Here is a 17,667-nt window from a genome sequence, read left to right as displayed (position 1 = left end):
ACACACACACACACACATATATATACTTTTTGAGAGAGAAAGAGTCTAGTAGACAGTAGTTATTACAAGTCTCAGTGAGTGCTTACCTGAAGCTCTGGTGGTGTTTCCAGATTTTTAGTTAATTCTTTAAGATCATTAACTTTGGAATGAAGTTCTTCCAATCTCAAGGCTTTGTTTTTAACTTCAGACTGCCAAAATAAACAACAAAGGGGAAAGGCATAACTAATCCAAACATTGACACACTACATTTTGAATTTCATAATTTCAAGAGTTAATCTTGTCAAAACGCCCCAACTTTAAGCCAGGGTAAAAAAAGAAAAAAAAAAAATCTCTGTTTCGCTTTCTGTGGGCCGCCTTTATGAATGCGGGAAGATGTCACTATTAACTTTCCCTGGGAATGTGAGGGAGTTTGCAGAACTTTCTTCCCACCCTTTTTTACTGGGAGAAATAAAAAGCTTCTGGAAAAAATTAAACACTGACCAAAAGTCTTGAGTCAGTGGGGATTTTCAACAGACTGTCATTTTCTCATTAGCATTAATATCACTGGTTACTATGGCAGCATTAAACTCTTGAAGTATTTTGAAGCAAATACACATCAGGAATGATTAATTACCATAGACTATATGTAATATATAGGAAACATTTCAAATAAAAATGTAAAGGATATTAAAGCAGAAATCAGGTCAATTAGGAAATTGACATCTAATATTTTGCCTTTTTTTTTTTTTTGCACCAACACTAACAGAAAAAGAAGGAAGAACAAGCAAAGAATCATTACTGAACAAATTAGATGCTTGTAAGCATCATTCGTTATTTGGGGCCACAAAGGAACATTTAATCAAGTATCCCTCTCAACTTAAATATCCTATTTTGGTGCTTTGTGGACACTAACAAACCTCCTGATACTTTCAGTCCCGAAAGTAATTTATTTGTGCAGTAAGATGTGATGAGCTAATTGTCAGGCCCATTGCCACTTCTCCAGAAGCAGACTGGGCAATTAATCACACCCATGCACCTACACTTCCTTTGCCGCACTGCAGCAGCAGTGACACTGTTAGGCACTGCACTGAATGCAGTTCCCTGATTTTATTAGCTGGTGTACCACACAGACAGTCAGCAACATAAAAACCCATCTCTGGGAGGGACTGAACCAGGACATATCGAATGCCCACTGACGCCCAGTGGCTCCCTGGATCCCAGAGTCAGGAGTAGGAGTGAACTATATGTTGGCTTAACAACTGGCTCTCCAAAAATTGGCCCTGATTTGTAGCATTTACCACCATTTCAAACTATAACATGATGCCACCGCACATGGAGCTGGAAGAGATGCACAGTAGTCCACCGTTCTACAGTATGTCTACCACACAGATACAATAAATGTCAATAACTTGAGTCTAGATAACAGTAATATGTAGAATACTAATTAGGACGTGGTAGATTTTGAGTATTCATTACAATTTATTTAATGGTAACTTTATTTACAATTTAATTGTTAATAATGGTTGGGTTTAACACTGGCTTGTAAAATTCCTGAAAATGTAATAACTGAGTTTTACAAGGTAGGACAAGCTCTATTCCAGTACACACCACTGTTTGAGCTGTAATGTTAATTTAATGTCAAAGATAACAACTAAAGAGACTGTGGTCTCCTTCTCCTGAGTGTACTTCTGGTCTGGATAATTTCCCCTACTTCTGTTTGTCCTTAGAAATAAGAAAAATCTCTAGAATGTTCTTTGGGTCAAAGACAGCTGGATAGCTTCGGTAATAGAGATGATTCAACTCTACTTTTTTCAGACTACAGTCATTCACTCATGTATGTATCATGTTCCTGTGTGTGCCAGTCACGGTGCTGGATGCCTGAGCATACAATGGTGAACAGTCTCGGCCCTCACCAAGAGGACAGTCAGTTATATGCTTTGTGAAACACGTTATCTCTTGTCCCTCTCTTTCCTTTTACCTTGCTTCATTTTTCATCATAGCCCAATGACTACCTGACATTTTACACACAACATATATTATAACGTAAATACCATGAGAGTAAAGACTTTGTTTTACTATTATATTCTCAGTGTCTAAAACAGGCTCTGACATATTTTAGGTACTCATTAAGAATTTGATGAGCAAATGAATAATTGAATGCAAGAAATGGGAATTTTAAATGTTTAAAATAAACTGGTGACTAGAACTTTCAAAGGCCACATTCTGTGGAAGCCTGTAACACTCCAGTCTCCAGTTTCTTCCATTTCTGAAAAGGAAGTGGAAGAGCCCAGCACCTAGAACTAGTGTCCAGCACATGGTAAGTACTCACTAAACATTTTGTTTGAATGAAGAAAAAATAAATACTGAGTCATACTGAATTACAAACACTTTCAATTGGTTTTCCAGTAGGAAGGTGCCATACTCTCAGATGAATGGGAAAAATTATAGATTTTATGGGATTTTAGTTTTATGCTAGTACTTTAAGCAAAGAGCCCCAACTAAGAAGTGACAAAAAGGCAAAATTAAAAAACCACAAAAACCCTCTTATCCACAGCCTATTCAACTTTCAAGCAAATAGTAAAAGTTAAGAGTTTTGTTTCACTCATATGTATCTTGAAAGGAAGAATGAACTTCAAAACAAAGAAACAATTTTCCTTGTATTCTGGTCAATTAGCTCCCATATGAGGGTAGAATTTACCTCAAATTCTTTTAGGAATTCTTCTGCTTTGAGGCTGTTATTCAGGTTGCTGATGCTTTCGGCCAGCTGTGGAACAGAATTGTTTGACCATCCGTCGATCTCCTCTTTACCTGACAGTACATCATTCCAAATGGACAGGCTTAGCCTCAGCTTATCCATGTTTTCCTCAAATCTCTCTGATACCTGGGATAGGAAATAGAAGCCAGATCATTAATAGTCTGAGTCTTTAAGATGCTCTTTGCCCCATCAAATTAGTAAACATGTCAATGCTTCCTTAATCAGAAAATCATATTTTGATTGAAAAAGTTTTACAAAAGTTATCATAAACCAGTTGTACACGTGACTCAGGAAGATGCTAACCATTACATAAATTCTTTCCGTCACTGGGAGGGTTGATTGAATTTCCGAGACATTTGATTTTCATCTGTAAATTAGGAAACTAACTACAGATCTATTGGAGTCCATTATAATGCAACTCACTCTGAGGTTGAACTCTACAGGATAGGAGTCCATCTAGGGCAGAATTGAATTTATGTCTGAAAGTGGCACAATAAGCCCGTTTATATATAATGCTGGGATGTAAAAATAGACTTAAACATGTTTACAGGATAAGTAAATACAAAGGAGAGCAACCAACTTTGCATGCTCAAAGCATTATTGCTTAATACTCTTCCCATAATAAGAATGTCCTTTGAAAAGTGGAGGAACATAAGGTTTTCTGAAGTCACAAAATTATTTGATTATAGTGTGCAAAATCAATGTCTAACATTAGTAATTTAGCTTAAGTAAGGGAACCCATTGTAGGGTGAGCATCTGAACCTAGATAGGGGGGCAAAGGAATCACTGGGCTTTTGAGCTGGAAGACAATGTAAGATATGTATGGATTGAAATGTGGAGTTCCAGAGAGATCAAGTAACCTGTTCTCTGATCACACAGCTAGTAAATGACTAAGCAAGAACTAAAATCCATGGATGTAAATTATAAGTCCAATGTTTTTCAATGCAAGATTATAGTCATTACTTTTAAATTATTATACATTATGTTTTAATATTCTGTAGGGTATTTATAAGTTATTCTTCTATTTCTATCCATTATTCCAGAGCTTTGAGATGAAAAATGTATAGAGTTATAAATTTGTTGTGAATGAAGCTATCGAGTGAAACTCTAGAAAATCCGCCAATAAATTTTGCCAAAATAAAGCAAATAATTCTTTTACTATTACTAAACTTTATGTGAACACTGTTTTTCTTCAGAATATCATTTCGCATTTTGCATTAAAAGTTAAAAATGGAATTCACATCCTTGAAAAATCCTTGGCCCAAAAACGTGATTGAGAGTGTGATAAACTGTTCATAGGGTCCCAGATGATGAGCTTACATCCAGCCATTTGTCCACGGTGTTCTCCATGTCTCTTTTCACCAAGGTGAAATCACTACTGTGAATTTTTTTCAGCTCAGATAACAGCTGTTTTCCTTTACTGGTAAAGTTATCCAATTCTTTCTGCTTATTACACATTTCGTTCTTGGCAGTTTCATGCTGCGGACATAAAGGTTTCTTTAATTAATAAAATAATCAGTGATAAGAGTTTAAAACCATTTGCCCCTGAAAAATTTAATTCATGGTTGACCTTATGCAGAAACCAGTGATATTAATTAACTATATGAACATATATAATGTAATTTTCTTGAATTGCTATAATCCTAGGATACCAATATTCCTAAAAAAAAAAAAAAAAAAACGGTTGAGCTTTTTAGTGTAAATTATCTACATCTATATGTACCAACAAGAGTTGAATAGAGAATCTATTATGAGTAAAAATCAGATGTACTAAAATAGTCTATTAAAATAAACACATTTTGAATTATTACCTTGGATAGGGCCCATTTCAGGTCCTCCTGATCTTTTATAGTAGTTCTGGTTGCAGTCACATTGCTGGCCTTTTCTAGGACTTTAGATACAGCTGACTTCAGATTCTGGTATTCTCTCATTAAGTCAATAAGTCCACAGCATTGACCCTGGCTGTAATGATGACAGAAAAAAGATCATTTATTATCATGTATCAGGAAAGGAAAGAGATTCCTATGATTAGACTTGATACATAACTACATAAATGTTTTCACAGATGAATGACGGAATCAAGAGAAAACCGTATTTCTGCCTACTGAGGTCAAAACATTCCTGGTCAGGTTGACTTAACTCTAATGTCTAATTATTCTCCAAGAATGAAGAATGCACACAGCCACTAAAGCAAAATCTGTGACCTCAGTGACAAGCAAAGATGCAGCATACGTTCTTGACAACTCAAACTTACATAGATGTCTACGAATTTTTTTTTTTACGAAGATTAGCCCTGAGCTAACTAATCCCAATCTTCCTTTTTTTGCTGAGGAAGACTGGCCCTGAGCTAACATCCATGCCCATCTTCCTCTACTTTATATGTGGGAAGCCTACCACAGCATGGCTTTTTGCCAAGCAGTGCCATGACACACCTGGGATCTGAACCGGCGAACCCCGGGCTGCCGAGAAGTGGAATATGCGAACTTAACGGCTATGCCACCAAGACAGCCCCCAACAAATTTTTGTTTTTTAATTTTTCCATGATTTAATTACTTCATAATGGTGCGCATCATGGGAAAGCAAAAAAAACCTCCCAAAACAAACAAAAAAACCCAAACAAAACACTGCTGAATATTGAAAATATATATGAGATTTTCTTCTCCATTTCAGTGACACAAATTTTCATTGGCTATGAATCCCCTGAAAAATTGCCAAAAAAAGATAATGTTTTTTGTTTATAAGAGTAAAATGCCTTCGAGCAAGGAATTCTCTATTAAGAAATTTTTGCCAAGAAAGAGATGTGCACTAAGCTTTAGAGAAAATGATATTCTCCACAACGTCATTTATAACAGGAGAAAAAATAGAAATAACCCACATGTTAAAAGTAGGCACTAATTGAATGAATTCCGATACATTTTTATAATTGAATACTGTGCAATCTCAATATGTCACAATTTAGGAAAATGTTTAATAACATGAAATAAAGTTTGTGCAACATGACTAAAAAAACACATACATTAATAGTCTACAGTATACAATGTGCTCTCAATTTTGTTTAAAAGGCCTTTGTATGTAATGTAAGGTATGTATTGAAGTTCATTACTTTTTAATGCATATGGAGACCACCTATTCCAGGACTATTTATAGAAAAGACTATCCTTTCTCCATCAAATTGCCTTTGCCCTTTTGTCAAAAATCAACTGAGGGTGTATTTGTGGTCTATTTCTGGACACTCCATTTGTTCCATTGGTCTGTATGTTTATCCTTTAGCCAACACTGCACTAAAAGTGAGTAATGTGAATTCTCCAATTCTTTTTGTAAATTATACTGTTCCAGGTCTCTTGCCTTTACATATAAATTTTAAAATCAGCTTGTCAATTTCCTCAAAAAATTCTGCCAGTATTTTGCTTGGGATTATATTGATATAAAAAAGAACTCAATAATAAGAAAACAAACAATCCAAGAAAAATTAGCTAATTTGAACAGGCTGATTTGAATAAGATATATAGATGGCAAATAACATATCAAAATATGTTTGATATCATTAGTCATCCAGGAAATACAAATTAAAAACACAAGAAGATATATCTACACATCTATTACAATGTCCAACACACAAACAAAAACTTGACAACACTAGGTGCTGGAAATGATATGGAGCAATTGGAACTCTCATGCGTGCCTAGTGTGAATGCAAAATGGTACAACTACTTTGGCAATTTCTTATAAAGTTAAACACACATTTACCTGACAACCCAGAATCTCACTTTTAGGTACTTACCACCCAAGTGAAATAAAAACTTACGTACACACAAAAAATGGAACACGAATGTTAATAGATGCTTTATTTATAATTGTCCAAAGTGGAAAGAATCCATTTATATGCGATTTTGAAAAAGACAGTACTACAGAGACAGAAAACTGATCAATAGTTACCAGGGACTGGGCGTGAGGGCGGGACTGACTACAAGGAGACAGGAGGGAATTTTTTCAGGTGGTGGAACTGTTAGTGTGAAATGTGATAATCAGGATTGTTATACAACTGTATGAGTTTGTCAAATACATAAAGTTTAAGGGTGTAGACTGCAAAGGGTGAATTTCGCTGTATGTAAATCAAACCTCAATTATAACCAAGTACAACAAAACAACAACAACAAAACCAGAGGTTAAGAATCTCATGGTAGCACTTTGAAACTGTTGAAACTTTTGCTTTTAAGCATTGAATTTCACATGCACGTAACTGTTACCTCCAGATAACGTCCTCAATAAAGTTCTGTAGGACACTCCATTTTTAACGTTACAGAATACCTAAGATGGCAAAAGGTATTTAATTCTTGGTCACACCAACGCAAATCAACAGGTAATGGCCCAATGTCACAAAATAAGTAGAAGTTAAAAACAACAATTGAGAGATTTTGGACTTACTTTTCATGAATGAGTTTTTTGGTATCATTCCAGGTGACTTCTAAGCAGTTGATCTCCCTATCAACTTCAGGCGCAAAGCCTACATCTTTCTGGGCAATTTGCTTGGCTTTATCTTTCAACCAACATAGTTCATGCTCATGAGAATTCAATTCATCTTCCAACTGATTAAAGACTCTCAGCCTGTAAATTAAAATATTTTACTATTAATTTACTAAAGGTAACGAACTAATATTTCCTTTCCGTAAAGCACACATATGGCTAGAAAAATTCTTAAGACACCAATTAAATTAATGCATATCAACTGGTAAAGATGCTTTTAAAGTTAACTTTGCATAACTCAGATTGTACCCCAGAAAATATTTAAAGCCTATTTCACCACTCATCTTCAACTTTCTATTAAGTTTGTATTCTTTTTTAATTTTGCTTTCATGTATAAAGCTCTTAAGACTAGGGCTGACCTTGTAGGCAAAGTAGGAGAGTACTTATTGCAAGGTCGTGTTGGTAAGAAATCCTTTTGTGCCATGAGGTCAAATTCATGTAAAATAGTGTTTAAAGATCACGGTTGTTTCATTCAAAATAAAAACAGCTTTACTGAGCACCACATAAATATTTATTTTAAAAACTTAAATTGCTGGCTTTATTGAAAAGATTAGTATGAGAAAATGATAATTTTTTCTGTCCCTAATATATTAATATTTAAGCATTTGTAAAAAGTGGCCACATAGAGGCAGCCATTGACTCTTTCATGCTTGCATTTTAACATAGTGCCGTAGAGTTTGTAAAGTGAGTAAACATGAATTATCCTATTTAATTCCCAAAACAAAGGGGCCAGGGGCAGGCATTGTCATTAGCTCTGTCTTACAGGAAGACAGGTGACTTGCCCAAGGTCACACAGTGAGGCGTAAGCATGGCTGGGATTCAATACAGCCATCAATTTAATGCAACATTTTCTGTAGCCTCCGTGTGACTTTGCTGAGTTGTGTGTTCTGAGTACCGATACGGCTCTTGAGTCCAACCTGGGCCTCCTTCTCCAGCAATTTTAGGATCTCCTGTCTGCCTGGCCTCGGCAGGCCAGAGAGGGTGATGCGGCCTTGCAGCACCAATCCTCCCACTGATTTCCTAGGCCAGTCCTTTGACCCTTTGCCACACTTGCTCCTCATTCTGTCTTTACTCTGGAGGCCATTTTTTCCTCCCCAGATCTAATTCCCTTTTGTAAGTTTATTGTTAAACTAGTCAGATAGCTTATTGCCCATGAGATGTGTAACTTCAGGAGCCATTGTCATCTAACTAAAGCCTTGGTTTAATGTTTGGAAGCCAATGGCAATGATCTTGGCAGGGCCAAGATAATCCTTATCAATTATGGACGCATTGATGTGAATGCATTTCAGCTGTTTCTTTATCCCCTGAAAAAATGGAAGAGAAAGGGATTGTGAGAACATGAGTAGGGAGAAGGTTCTATTAAGAAGGAAAAATAATATTGAAAAGAAGGCTACTGTAAAAAAATTACTTTTCAAATTTGTGGCAGGAAAATTCCCTTGACCTCCTAGCTTCTTCATTAAACTCACCTGACAAAACCCCAACTTTGTTTCAACTCACTTCTACATACCTCTAAGCAAACAGTTCAAAGTAGTTGAGGAGAACCATTTTGCTAAACTGGTTGGTTTCATTTTTTTCCTCCCCAAAGCCCAGTACATAGTTGTATGTTCTAGTTGTAAGTCCTTCTAGTTCATCTATGAGAGCCACCACCACAGCATGGCTACTGACAGATGAGTGGTGTGGTCCTGTGACCACCACCGAAACAGTGAGAGTGCTGGACTTTCACCACTAGGCCATCAGGGCTGGCTCTCACTGGTTTCATTTTAAGCGAATGAATACAAATCTCAAATGACAGCTCATCACCTTACCAAGCTCTGGAGGTATCATTTCCATTTCCTCTCTACAAGGGAACAATTTCACACCATTTTCTCTCTGCCAACTTCCTGTTGCTCAGTCTCAACTCATGAGCTGCTCAGTCTTTTCTGAGGGGCTAGCAGCCACAAGGGAGGAATTCTCTCATGCTTTTACCACCAGAACTACAAATCTACTTGAATCACTCCCTTTCTCCTGTGCCTGCATCCTCTTTTTTTTTTCTAAAACCATATGAAACTTTTGTTTTTTAAAGTACACTTTTTAGTGAGGAAGACTGGCCCTGATCTGACATCTGTTGTCAATCTTCCTCTTTTTAAAATTTTTCTCCCCAGAGCCCCAGTACATAGTTGTATATCCTAGTTGTAGGTCATTCTAGTTCTTCTACGTGGGATGCTGCCACAGCATGGCCTGATGAGCAGTGTGTAGGTCCGTGCCCAGGATCTGAACTGGTGAATGACAGGCTGCTGAAGCAGAGTGTGTGAACTTAACCACTCAGCTACGGGGCTGGCTCCTCTGCCTTCATTCTTGTCAGAGAAGATGAATCCCTTTTCCTATCAGTTAAAAATTGCTTAAAAATAGATAATATGATCTATATACTCTATTATAAATAAGATCTCAGAGTGGCTTATATATAGCCCTTAGAAAAATCCTTGAGGAAACCAAAGAAATTTTAGTACTTCTTAAATGTCAATTAGTCATTACTTTTATCCTCAAAATACTAAAAGAAGAAGTTGCTAAATATGGTATTATTAAAGTTTTGCACAAGAATTAATTCCAGAACAAATAAAAAATAAACAAGGGGCTGGCCTGGTGGTATACTGGTTAAGTTTGCACTCTCCACTTCAGCAGCCCAGGGTTTGCAGGTTCGGATCCTGGGTGCAGACCTACACACGGCTCATCAAGCCATGCTGTGGCAGCATCCCACATAGAAAACAGAGGAAGACTGGCACAGATGTTAGCTCAGGGACCACCTTCCTCGAGCAAAAGGAGGAAGATTGGCCACAGACGTTAGTTCAGGGCCAATTTTTCTCATCAAAAATTAAGAAAGGAATAAATAAATGAGACAACTGGCGTCAACACAGTTTCCTTTTACCTCTGTTGAAGGGCTTGGCGGGTAAGTTCTTTCAATCGCTCTTTGTCAGTCCTCTCTTCGATATCCTCAATGCTTTTCAGCAACTCCTCTTTCTGGTCTTGGAATGCTTTTTTCAGTACCGCCAGGGCATCTGCCTCACTCTGCTTGGTTCCTAGAAGGTTCTGGATCCTCTCTAATTCAAAACAGAGATGATCAGCTGTTGTTCTGCAGGAAGTCCTTTGCTCAGAACTTCCACTTTTAAGATGATATTGGGCTTTGGTGAGAACACCATCAAGACTGATGGCAGTAGATTCTAATGTTTTAACATCTTGGATAGCATTCTTTAGGTCCTTTTCTAATAAGTCAGACTGTTTCTTATTCATACTGTGGGTTGCTTCCACCGTTTCCCTCAGCCGGTGGAGAACTGCTGACAGAGAGGCATGACTCTGTAGGAATTCAGCCAGCTGGGAAAGGGCAAGCTGCCGTCTCTCCACGACCTGGCTGGCCTCCTCGAAGAGCTGGAAGCAGTCCTCCGCCTTGCCCTGGAGGAGGTGGAGGTCCTCCCCTCGACCCAGAGCACCCAGCTTCACGAGGTGACTCTGCAGACTCTGCAGTTCTCCCTTTTTGCTCTCTACTTCTGCTGCGTGGTCCTGGAAGGGAAGAGAGGGCTATTGAATCCTCAGAGGCACCATGGCTGACGACACAGATATATTCAGGATTTGTGATGTCAAGACACATTTTAAATACAACAGATGGTATAGTATTAAAATGTCATCTATGGTGAATCTTTTAGAAGTGTTGTTAAAATTTCCCATTTTGCTCATCTACAATTTCACATAAAACACAAATCTGATTTGGAACTAATTCATCCAATGGAAAAGAATTTCTTTGTGGATAGAAATAGTTGAAAGAAATTTTATATATATACATACACATAAATTGGAAGATTTGAAAAATGTGTATATGTATATGTACATATGTAACCATAGGACCAGTTCAAATGGGCCATATTATATCAATAACAGAATGTTAAAGTCACCTTGCAGGGCAGTGAGCCAAACTGCAAGTCATGGAGCTGGAGTGTACAGAGGAAAACATTTTGACCTGAAATAACACCTACAACCAAGGTTTCTCCCCTAAACCAAACCAAAGGACCGGGACATGACTGGAACCTGAAAGCTGGACCCTTTTCAGAAGTGAGGGGTCCATTGTCCATGAGGATCTGGTGTTAAAGCCCTTTTCATACCTCACTGTAAATGGTCTTGTTTAAAGTCCTTTCAATCAAAATCTGTCCTGCCAGCTCTTCTGCATTACAGCCTGCCCTCCCTAATCCCTTAAAATTTCACCCCAAACCCAGAACTGGGGAGACAGATTTGAGAACCTTGCCTCCCATCTCCTTGCTGGCTGACTTTGCAATAAAGCCTTTTCTTTTCTCTAAGGCCAGTGTCATAATATTGACTTCTATGCACATTGGGCAGTGGGCCCTTGCTTGGTAACATATATAGTTAAAAGTTATGGTACTTATATACATAGTTAAAAGAAATTGAAAGTTTGGAAGATGTTAAAATATATATTTAATACAGCGAATTCTAACAGAGCTTGTAGGAAAGGAGTGTGGGAAGAGATGAACATGAACCTCTCTTCAGAAGTAGCGGGTAAAACAGACGAAAACCTGCACAAGTTTTAGCTGCCTTCTCTCTAAAGAAATCTAGACTAACCAGGTGGGACTGTTGTATACAAAGTTTGACCAGCTCACAATAAATCATGTTTAAAATCTACCAGAGAATTGCTAACAATCTTAGCATGGTTCCCATTAAAGAGAAATTATTCCCCATCTTAATCTTGACCACAGTGGCCTTAATATTCCCCCTAGCTTGACTACTAAACTTTAGAGGGTTTCTTTGAGCATTTACCTTAGAAAACTTACAAACTCATTCTCTGCCCCTTTGAGATATAAATCTTTTTAAAAGCTTCAGGACAGTTTTACAACCCAAGACTATCTTTCTCAAGGACCCAGGAGTCATCCTTTTGAAATGTATTCATCAAGGAAAATGGTGCCCATATCTCCCAGTCCCTTTAGACGGTTGGAGCCTAACTTCCTTGGGCACCTTGCTCCAAGTTGTAAAACTACCCCTGGTCATGAAGACATGAAAAAGTACTTTTCCTCTGGGTAAAACCAATGAGCAAACCCAGAATAGGGTGGGCACTCATAAACACTAAATATTTTATCATTAAATATTGTTATATGCTTATCATGCAGCTTATTTCCAACTATCCCAATACTTGATCAACATCTGATTTTAAAAAAGTTTTTTGATACCAGGATAGATATTATGCATAATTTGTAAATAAGAATAATAAACCATAAATTTTAAATAACTTTCAAGCTAAATAGTAATTCAGAAAAACATCATTAAAAACTGAATTGGAATTCAGTATCAGTTTTCAGTATTAGAACAAAGCAAACTAGGAAGATTAAAAATGAACATTCTCATCATTTCACCCTGGAAATCACGTGCTCCGCTTAAGAAATAGCATCTTAAGGTGGTTGCCTATTTTATCTGAAGTGGTTTTCTACTTAATTTATCTGCATAACACATTCCCTGGACCCATATGCTCCATTATTAAAACATTTACACGTGAATACAAAGTTAAAGTGCTGCCAGGTGTTTTTTCAAATGTTGCATCCCTTTATAATTTAACAGTTCCCTTCTACAAACAAATTCTTCTTCCATCTTAAAAGAATGCCTTGTACCTTGTGCCGAGTGAGAGCTGCCTGATGGTCTGTTAGATTTATCTCAGAAGTAGTCTGTAATTTACTGAGAAACAGCTTAATCCAGACAGAAAAGGAAAGCAGCAGTTCATCAAATTGCTGGTGTTCAGCAACCACCGACTGAAGAAAATTAATCCTATGTAGAGAAAGATGTTAATGTTAAAATGTCCCACAAATGAACAGAGAGTTTGAAAAAGCACGTAAAGCATGGGCCAGCTTAAACTAGTTTTGCCTCCTTAACACAGGTTGCTGTTGATTAACTAAACCTTGCCCAATAACAGAGAGCACTGTGCATGTGCCAGGCAGGAACCCACAGCCACGGGATGACCCTGGAACCAAGAATCTTCAGAAATGTTGTTGTCTGAGCCCTTTAGGAAGTGAGAAGTCCCTCCAAAAGGAAAATCTGGCTTCCAGCAGCTTGATTACCATATACCGACTGATCTGAGGGTAGCCAATCAGCTTCTCCCGCTAACTCCTTAAATTTCACCCCAACCTTGCATCCAGGAGACAGATTTGAGAGCCTTGCCTCCTATCTTCTTGCCAGTTGACCTTGCAATATAGCCTTTCCTTTTCTCAAAAGTCGGTGTCACGGTATTGGTTTCTATGGGCGTCGGGCCAGGGGCTCTTTCTCAGTAACAAGTTGATGATATGTTTTTGAAATAAGTTTAACTAAGGGCAAAAGTGATGTTGTCCTGTGTGGACAAACCAGAAATCTTTTTTTTTTTTTTAAGATTTTACTTTTTCCTTTTTTTCCCCAAAGCCCCCCGGTACATAGTTGTATATTCTTCATTGTGGGTCCTTCTAGTTGTGGCATGTGGGATGCTGCCTCAGCGTGGTCTGATGAGCAGTGCCACGTCCGCACCCAGGATTCGAACCAACGAAACACTGGGCCGCCTGCAGCGGAGCGTGCGAACTTAACCCCTTGGCCACGGGGCCAGCCCCCAAACCAGAACTCTTGATGTTTTCTACTTCTCAAATTCTGTTTCTCTCACAATTTTCCCTAAGTCAGTTAACATTTCCACCATCCACCCAGATGGTCCTAGGAGCCATTCTTCAGCTCTCCATTTCCTTACCACCACATCTGATCTATACACATCCTGTTAGCACCCCACCACAGTATATTCTGACTCTTCTCTCCATTCCGCACCCTGGTCTAAATCTCTTCTCTTGCCTGCACTCTACAGCCTCCTAAACTGGCTTCCTTCCTACCACCATTGCCTCCCTACAATCCACTCTTTAGGTGACAATCAGAAATGGTTTTAATGTCATTGGAACATTCTCTGACAAGCTTAAACATGGGGGCAGTTCCCTGTTGCACATAGGAAGGCAAGACTCTAAAACTCCTTACTGTGATCTGCAACGTGGTCTACCAACTTCTCTGAGCCCATCTGATACGGCCCTGCCCCACACTGCCACTGACCTCTCTGCTTCCCCCAAACCCCAGCTCATTACTGCCTGAGAGCCTTTGCCTCTTTTGCTCCCTCTGCGTGTATGCTCTGCCCCCAACGCACCACGAGTTTGCTTCCTGGGGCAGCATTCAGATCCTAATCAGATGTCATGTCCTCCAAGAGGCTTTGCTTGACCACCCATTCTAAAGATGCACCAATCTACAGTCTCTGCCAAGTTATTTTGTTTTCTTCATATTACTTACCACCACCTGAAAGAGTCTTGTTCCTTCATTTGTTTAATTGCATGTTTATTCCCTGCACCTGTCCTCCCCACTCAATGCGAGACACGACTTTACCTGCCTTGCTTACTATTCTATCTTTAGCAACCTAGAATGGTGGTGCTATGCATACGGTCAGGGTCATTCAATACTTGTGTAATTAATGAATTAGATTGATTAACAAAGGTGATCTGAGGTCAGAATCCAAAACCAACATTAAGAATAAGATCTTAATCAAACAATAATATCCATTACAATGGTTCATATCCAAAGTTCAACTTTTTAAACACTTTCATCTTTTAATCCTTACAAAACCTTCTACACATTATTTTTACATGTATGAATTATATTTTGAATGCTGTCACGCATTTGCGCCATTTTAAAAGGCTTTTACTTTCCCTCTGTGAGAGGGGCAGAGGGCAGATCCTCCACTATTTTACAGAAAATTACTCATCTTCCAAGAGTTGACACCAAATCCTTCTCTCAGCCTTTCCTGAAGCCATCCAGATGTCCCTTTTTCGTTCCCACAATATTCTGTGTTCACCTCTCTCATAGGCTTCCTTGTTATCCTTGTGCTGATGTGTAAAATACTTGAGTCCAGGGTTTATTTATTTTTATGGCTCCAGTGTCTGATATGGTGCCTGGTACTCAGCAGGTGCCCAATAAACATTTGCCGACTGACTGAATAAATGAATGAATAAACAATGGAACAAATACAAGCTCCGTCAAAGGAGAGTGGAACTCTGCTTACTATGGCTACCCTCAACACACAGAAGAGTGTTCTACTCACTTTAGGAACTCAATAAATATTTGCTGAACCCATGAATTTAAGAAGTGATCATAAAGGTTAAATACCTTAGCCAAGATCACATGCATAATCAATGCCAATTTAAGGAAAAAAATGTCTTCTGGAATACTAGAAAGGTATAGATGCCAATTGTTAATTATTTCATTAATTAAAATTTAATCTATGTTTGCTTCCTTTAATATGGTAATAATTTCCTTTGCTCTGTACAAAGATCTATACTGGAATGGAATGGAGTAGCTTATATATATAATACCTCTGATTGAGAAATATTACATGAGGCAAAATTTTAATTGCCATTTTTCTCCTGTGCACAAACAGCTTGGGCAAGAAATAATACAAACAAGAGCAACCTACTCTCATCAACATATTTCAACTAGTTTGATCACTTTCCCTGATTGTAAGAGTAAAATTTTAAATTGAGGTTCATCAGAAATGCTAATTTTTGAGCACTTTGATTTTGAAAATGACAAAGTCATTTTCTCCCCTTCTGTAATTATCCTCTGAGTAGTCAGGTTAAATAAAATAAACAACACTCTGATTTCTGAATTTATATTCTCACTATTTCAAAAAATGAACAATATTAGATGTTCTTTTTTTAAAAAAAAAAACCAAACCTTTTGCTAATTATCTGTGGCAAATCTCTCCATCTTTCATCCAACTGCTGCAAATGTAGTTTCATCATTTTCACATCGTCTTTGGAGGCCACTGAAAATAGTGATTCCTTCAACTGCAAAAGGTTGCTGTAGATGGAGGCCTGGGATACAACTTCATTTTGCAGTGCCTGAGAGAAGCAGAATACATTACAGATCTCATCCCAACATGATTGACCAGGAAGGACCATGTGACACAGGTGGTTGTTGTCCAAAGGCTTTGTATTCTTACAAAATGGAGGTCACTGGGACCAGACTAAAGAGAGTTTTTTTGTTGTTTTTTTTAGGAAGATTAGCCCTGAGCTAACTGCTGCCAATCCTCCTCTTTTTGCTGAGGAAGACTGGCCCTGAGCTAATATCCATGCCCATCTTCCTCTACTTTATATGTGGGACACCTACCACAGCATGGCGTGCCAAGCGGTGCCATGTCTGCACCCGGGATCCGAACCGGTGAACCCCGGGCCACTGAAGCAGAATGTGTACACTTAACCGCTGCACCACCGGGCCAGCCCCAAGAGAGTTTTTATTACTTGATTTAGAAATGGATCCGCTTAACCTCTAATGCAACATAAACACTGCTACAGAAACCTGAATGAGTTTTCCAGAGTCTGAGTTCTATTGAGATAGGCAAAGCTAGAAGCTGTAGAATTTCTTTCAGGATGAAGAAATTGAGTAGGCGAAGAGAATCAAGGAAAAACTCTTGCTGAAGGGAAACAGTGCATATCTAACAACAATAGAGACGCAATTCTAGGTACTGGGAACACAATCTCCTTCTCTGTTTAGAGACAATTTTAGGCCAAACTGGGGAAATTAGGGACTCTTCATTTTATTTCATGCAACAGGATGACTTATTTTTAATCAGGCCATGAATCTCTTAGGTTCTGTGAGTGATGCATAAAAGTTGTGGTTTCTACCTAATAAGAGATAAAATATAAACACTCATAGAGATAGGTAGTACCAGAATGGTGTTAAATGGAATGATAGGTGTAGCATGGCACACGGTAGATGCTTGTCAAAATGTTTTGTTTCTCCTCCCTAGTGAGGTCACGTGTGTGATACAAGCAAGATCACTAAAGGTATCAGAGGAAGGAGTACACAGCCCATGGATGACAAGAAAGGCTGAAAAGCAGAACTGGGGCTTAGGCTGAGTAGGACGGAGGACACAAGGACAGGAGGTGGGAAATGTACAAAGAACATTCAGACCACAGTGGGGTGGTAGCTTGGCTGACAGCGCCGGGATGCAGGAGTCACAGAAGCCTGTGCCCCCGTCTCTGTCCCCTAACTCATATAGCACTTATTTTCCATATAGACACATGTAGGAATACAGTTTCATATGGTCAGATATCTTTGTGTTATTTTTAAGAAGAGGATCTGTGACTTCCCTTCTTAGAACACCTCGCACAGTATTTATAGGACAATAAACATCAGATTGTGGGCTGAGGATTACCTTTATCCTCAGGCACGATATTTACTGAAGGTTTCTGAGCAGGACTCTTTGGGAGATTAAGGCAGAACATCACTGTTTAATAAACTAAAAAGGCAAGAGAACCAGGAGCGTGGGGAATCCTCAAAATCAAGGGAAGAGAAAATTCGAAGATAGGGCAATAGGCTCCGATGCTACAGACACTCTA

At 38.4% G+C, this 17,667-nt stretch overlaps 1 protein-coding gene across 11 annotated transcripts in view; it reads right to left on the bottom strand.

Annotated features, from left to right (window-relative positions):
• Window positions 1-17,667, bottom strand: part of SYNE1 (spectrin repeat containing nuclear envelope protein 1) — a 446,099-nt gene that overhangs the window by 252,607 nt on the left and 175,825 nt on the right. For all 11 annotated transcript variants that reach the window (XM_046669209.1, XM_046669206.1, XM_046669212.1 and 8 more), the window contains 8 exons: window positions 16,001-16,167; window positions 12,895-13,048; window positions 10,161-10,789; window positions 7,160-7,339; window positions 4,546-4,696; window positions 4,055-4,213; window positions 2,678-2,860; window positions 87-188 (listed from right to left, as the gene is read on the bottom strand). In XM_046669209.1, the coding sequence (XP_046525165.1) occupies window positions 87-188; window positions 2,678-2,860; window positions 4,055-4,213; window positions 4,546-4,696; window positions 7,160-7,339; window positions 10,161-10,789; window positions 12,895-13,048; window positions 16,001-16,167 (1,725 nt within the window). The remainder of the gene's footprint in view (window positions 1-86; window positions 189-2,677; window positions 2,861-4,054; window positions 4,214-4,545; window positions 4,697-7,159; window positions 7,340-10,160; window positions 10,790-12,894; window positions 13,049-16,000; window positions 16,168-17,667) is intronic.

The sequence above is a fragment of the Equus quagga genome, chromosome 8 (assembly GCF_021613505.1).
Source record: "Equus quagga isolate Etosha38 chromosome 8, UCLA_HA_Equagga_1.0, whole genome shotgun sequence".
Lineage (NCBI taxonomy): Eukaryota > Metazoa > Chordata > Mammalia > Perissodactyla > Equidae > Equus > Equus quagga.
Note: the sequence above shows the minus strand (reverse complement) of the source record. Positions and strands in the feature narration are given on the sequence as shown.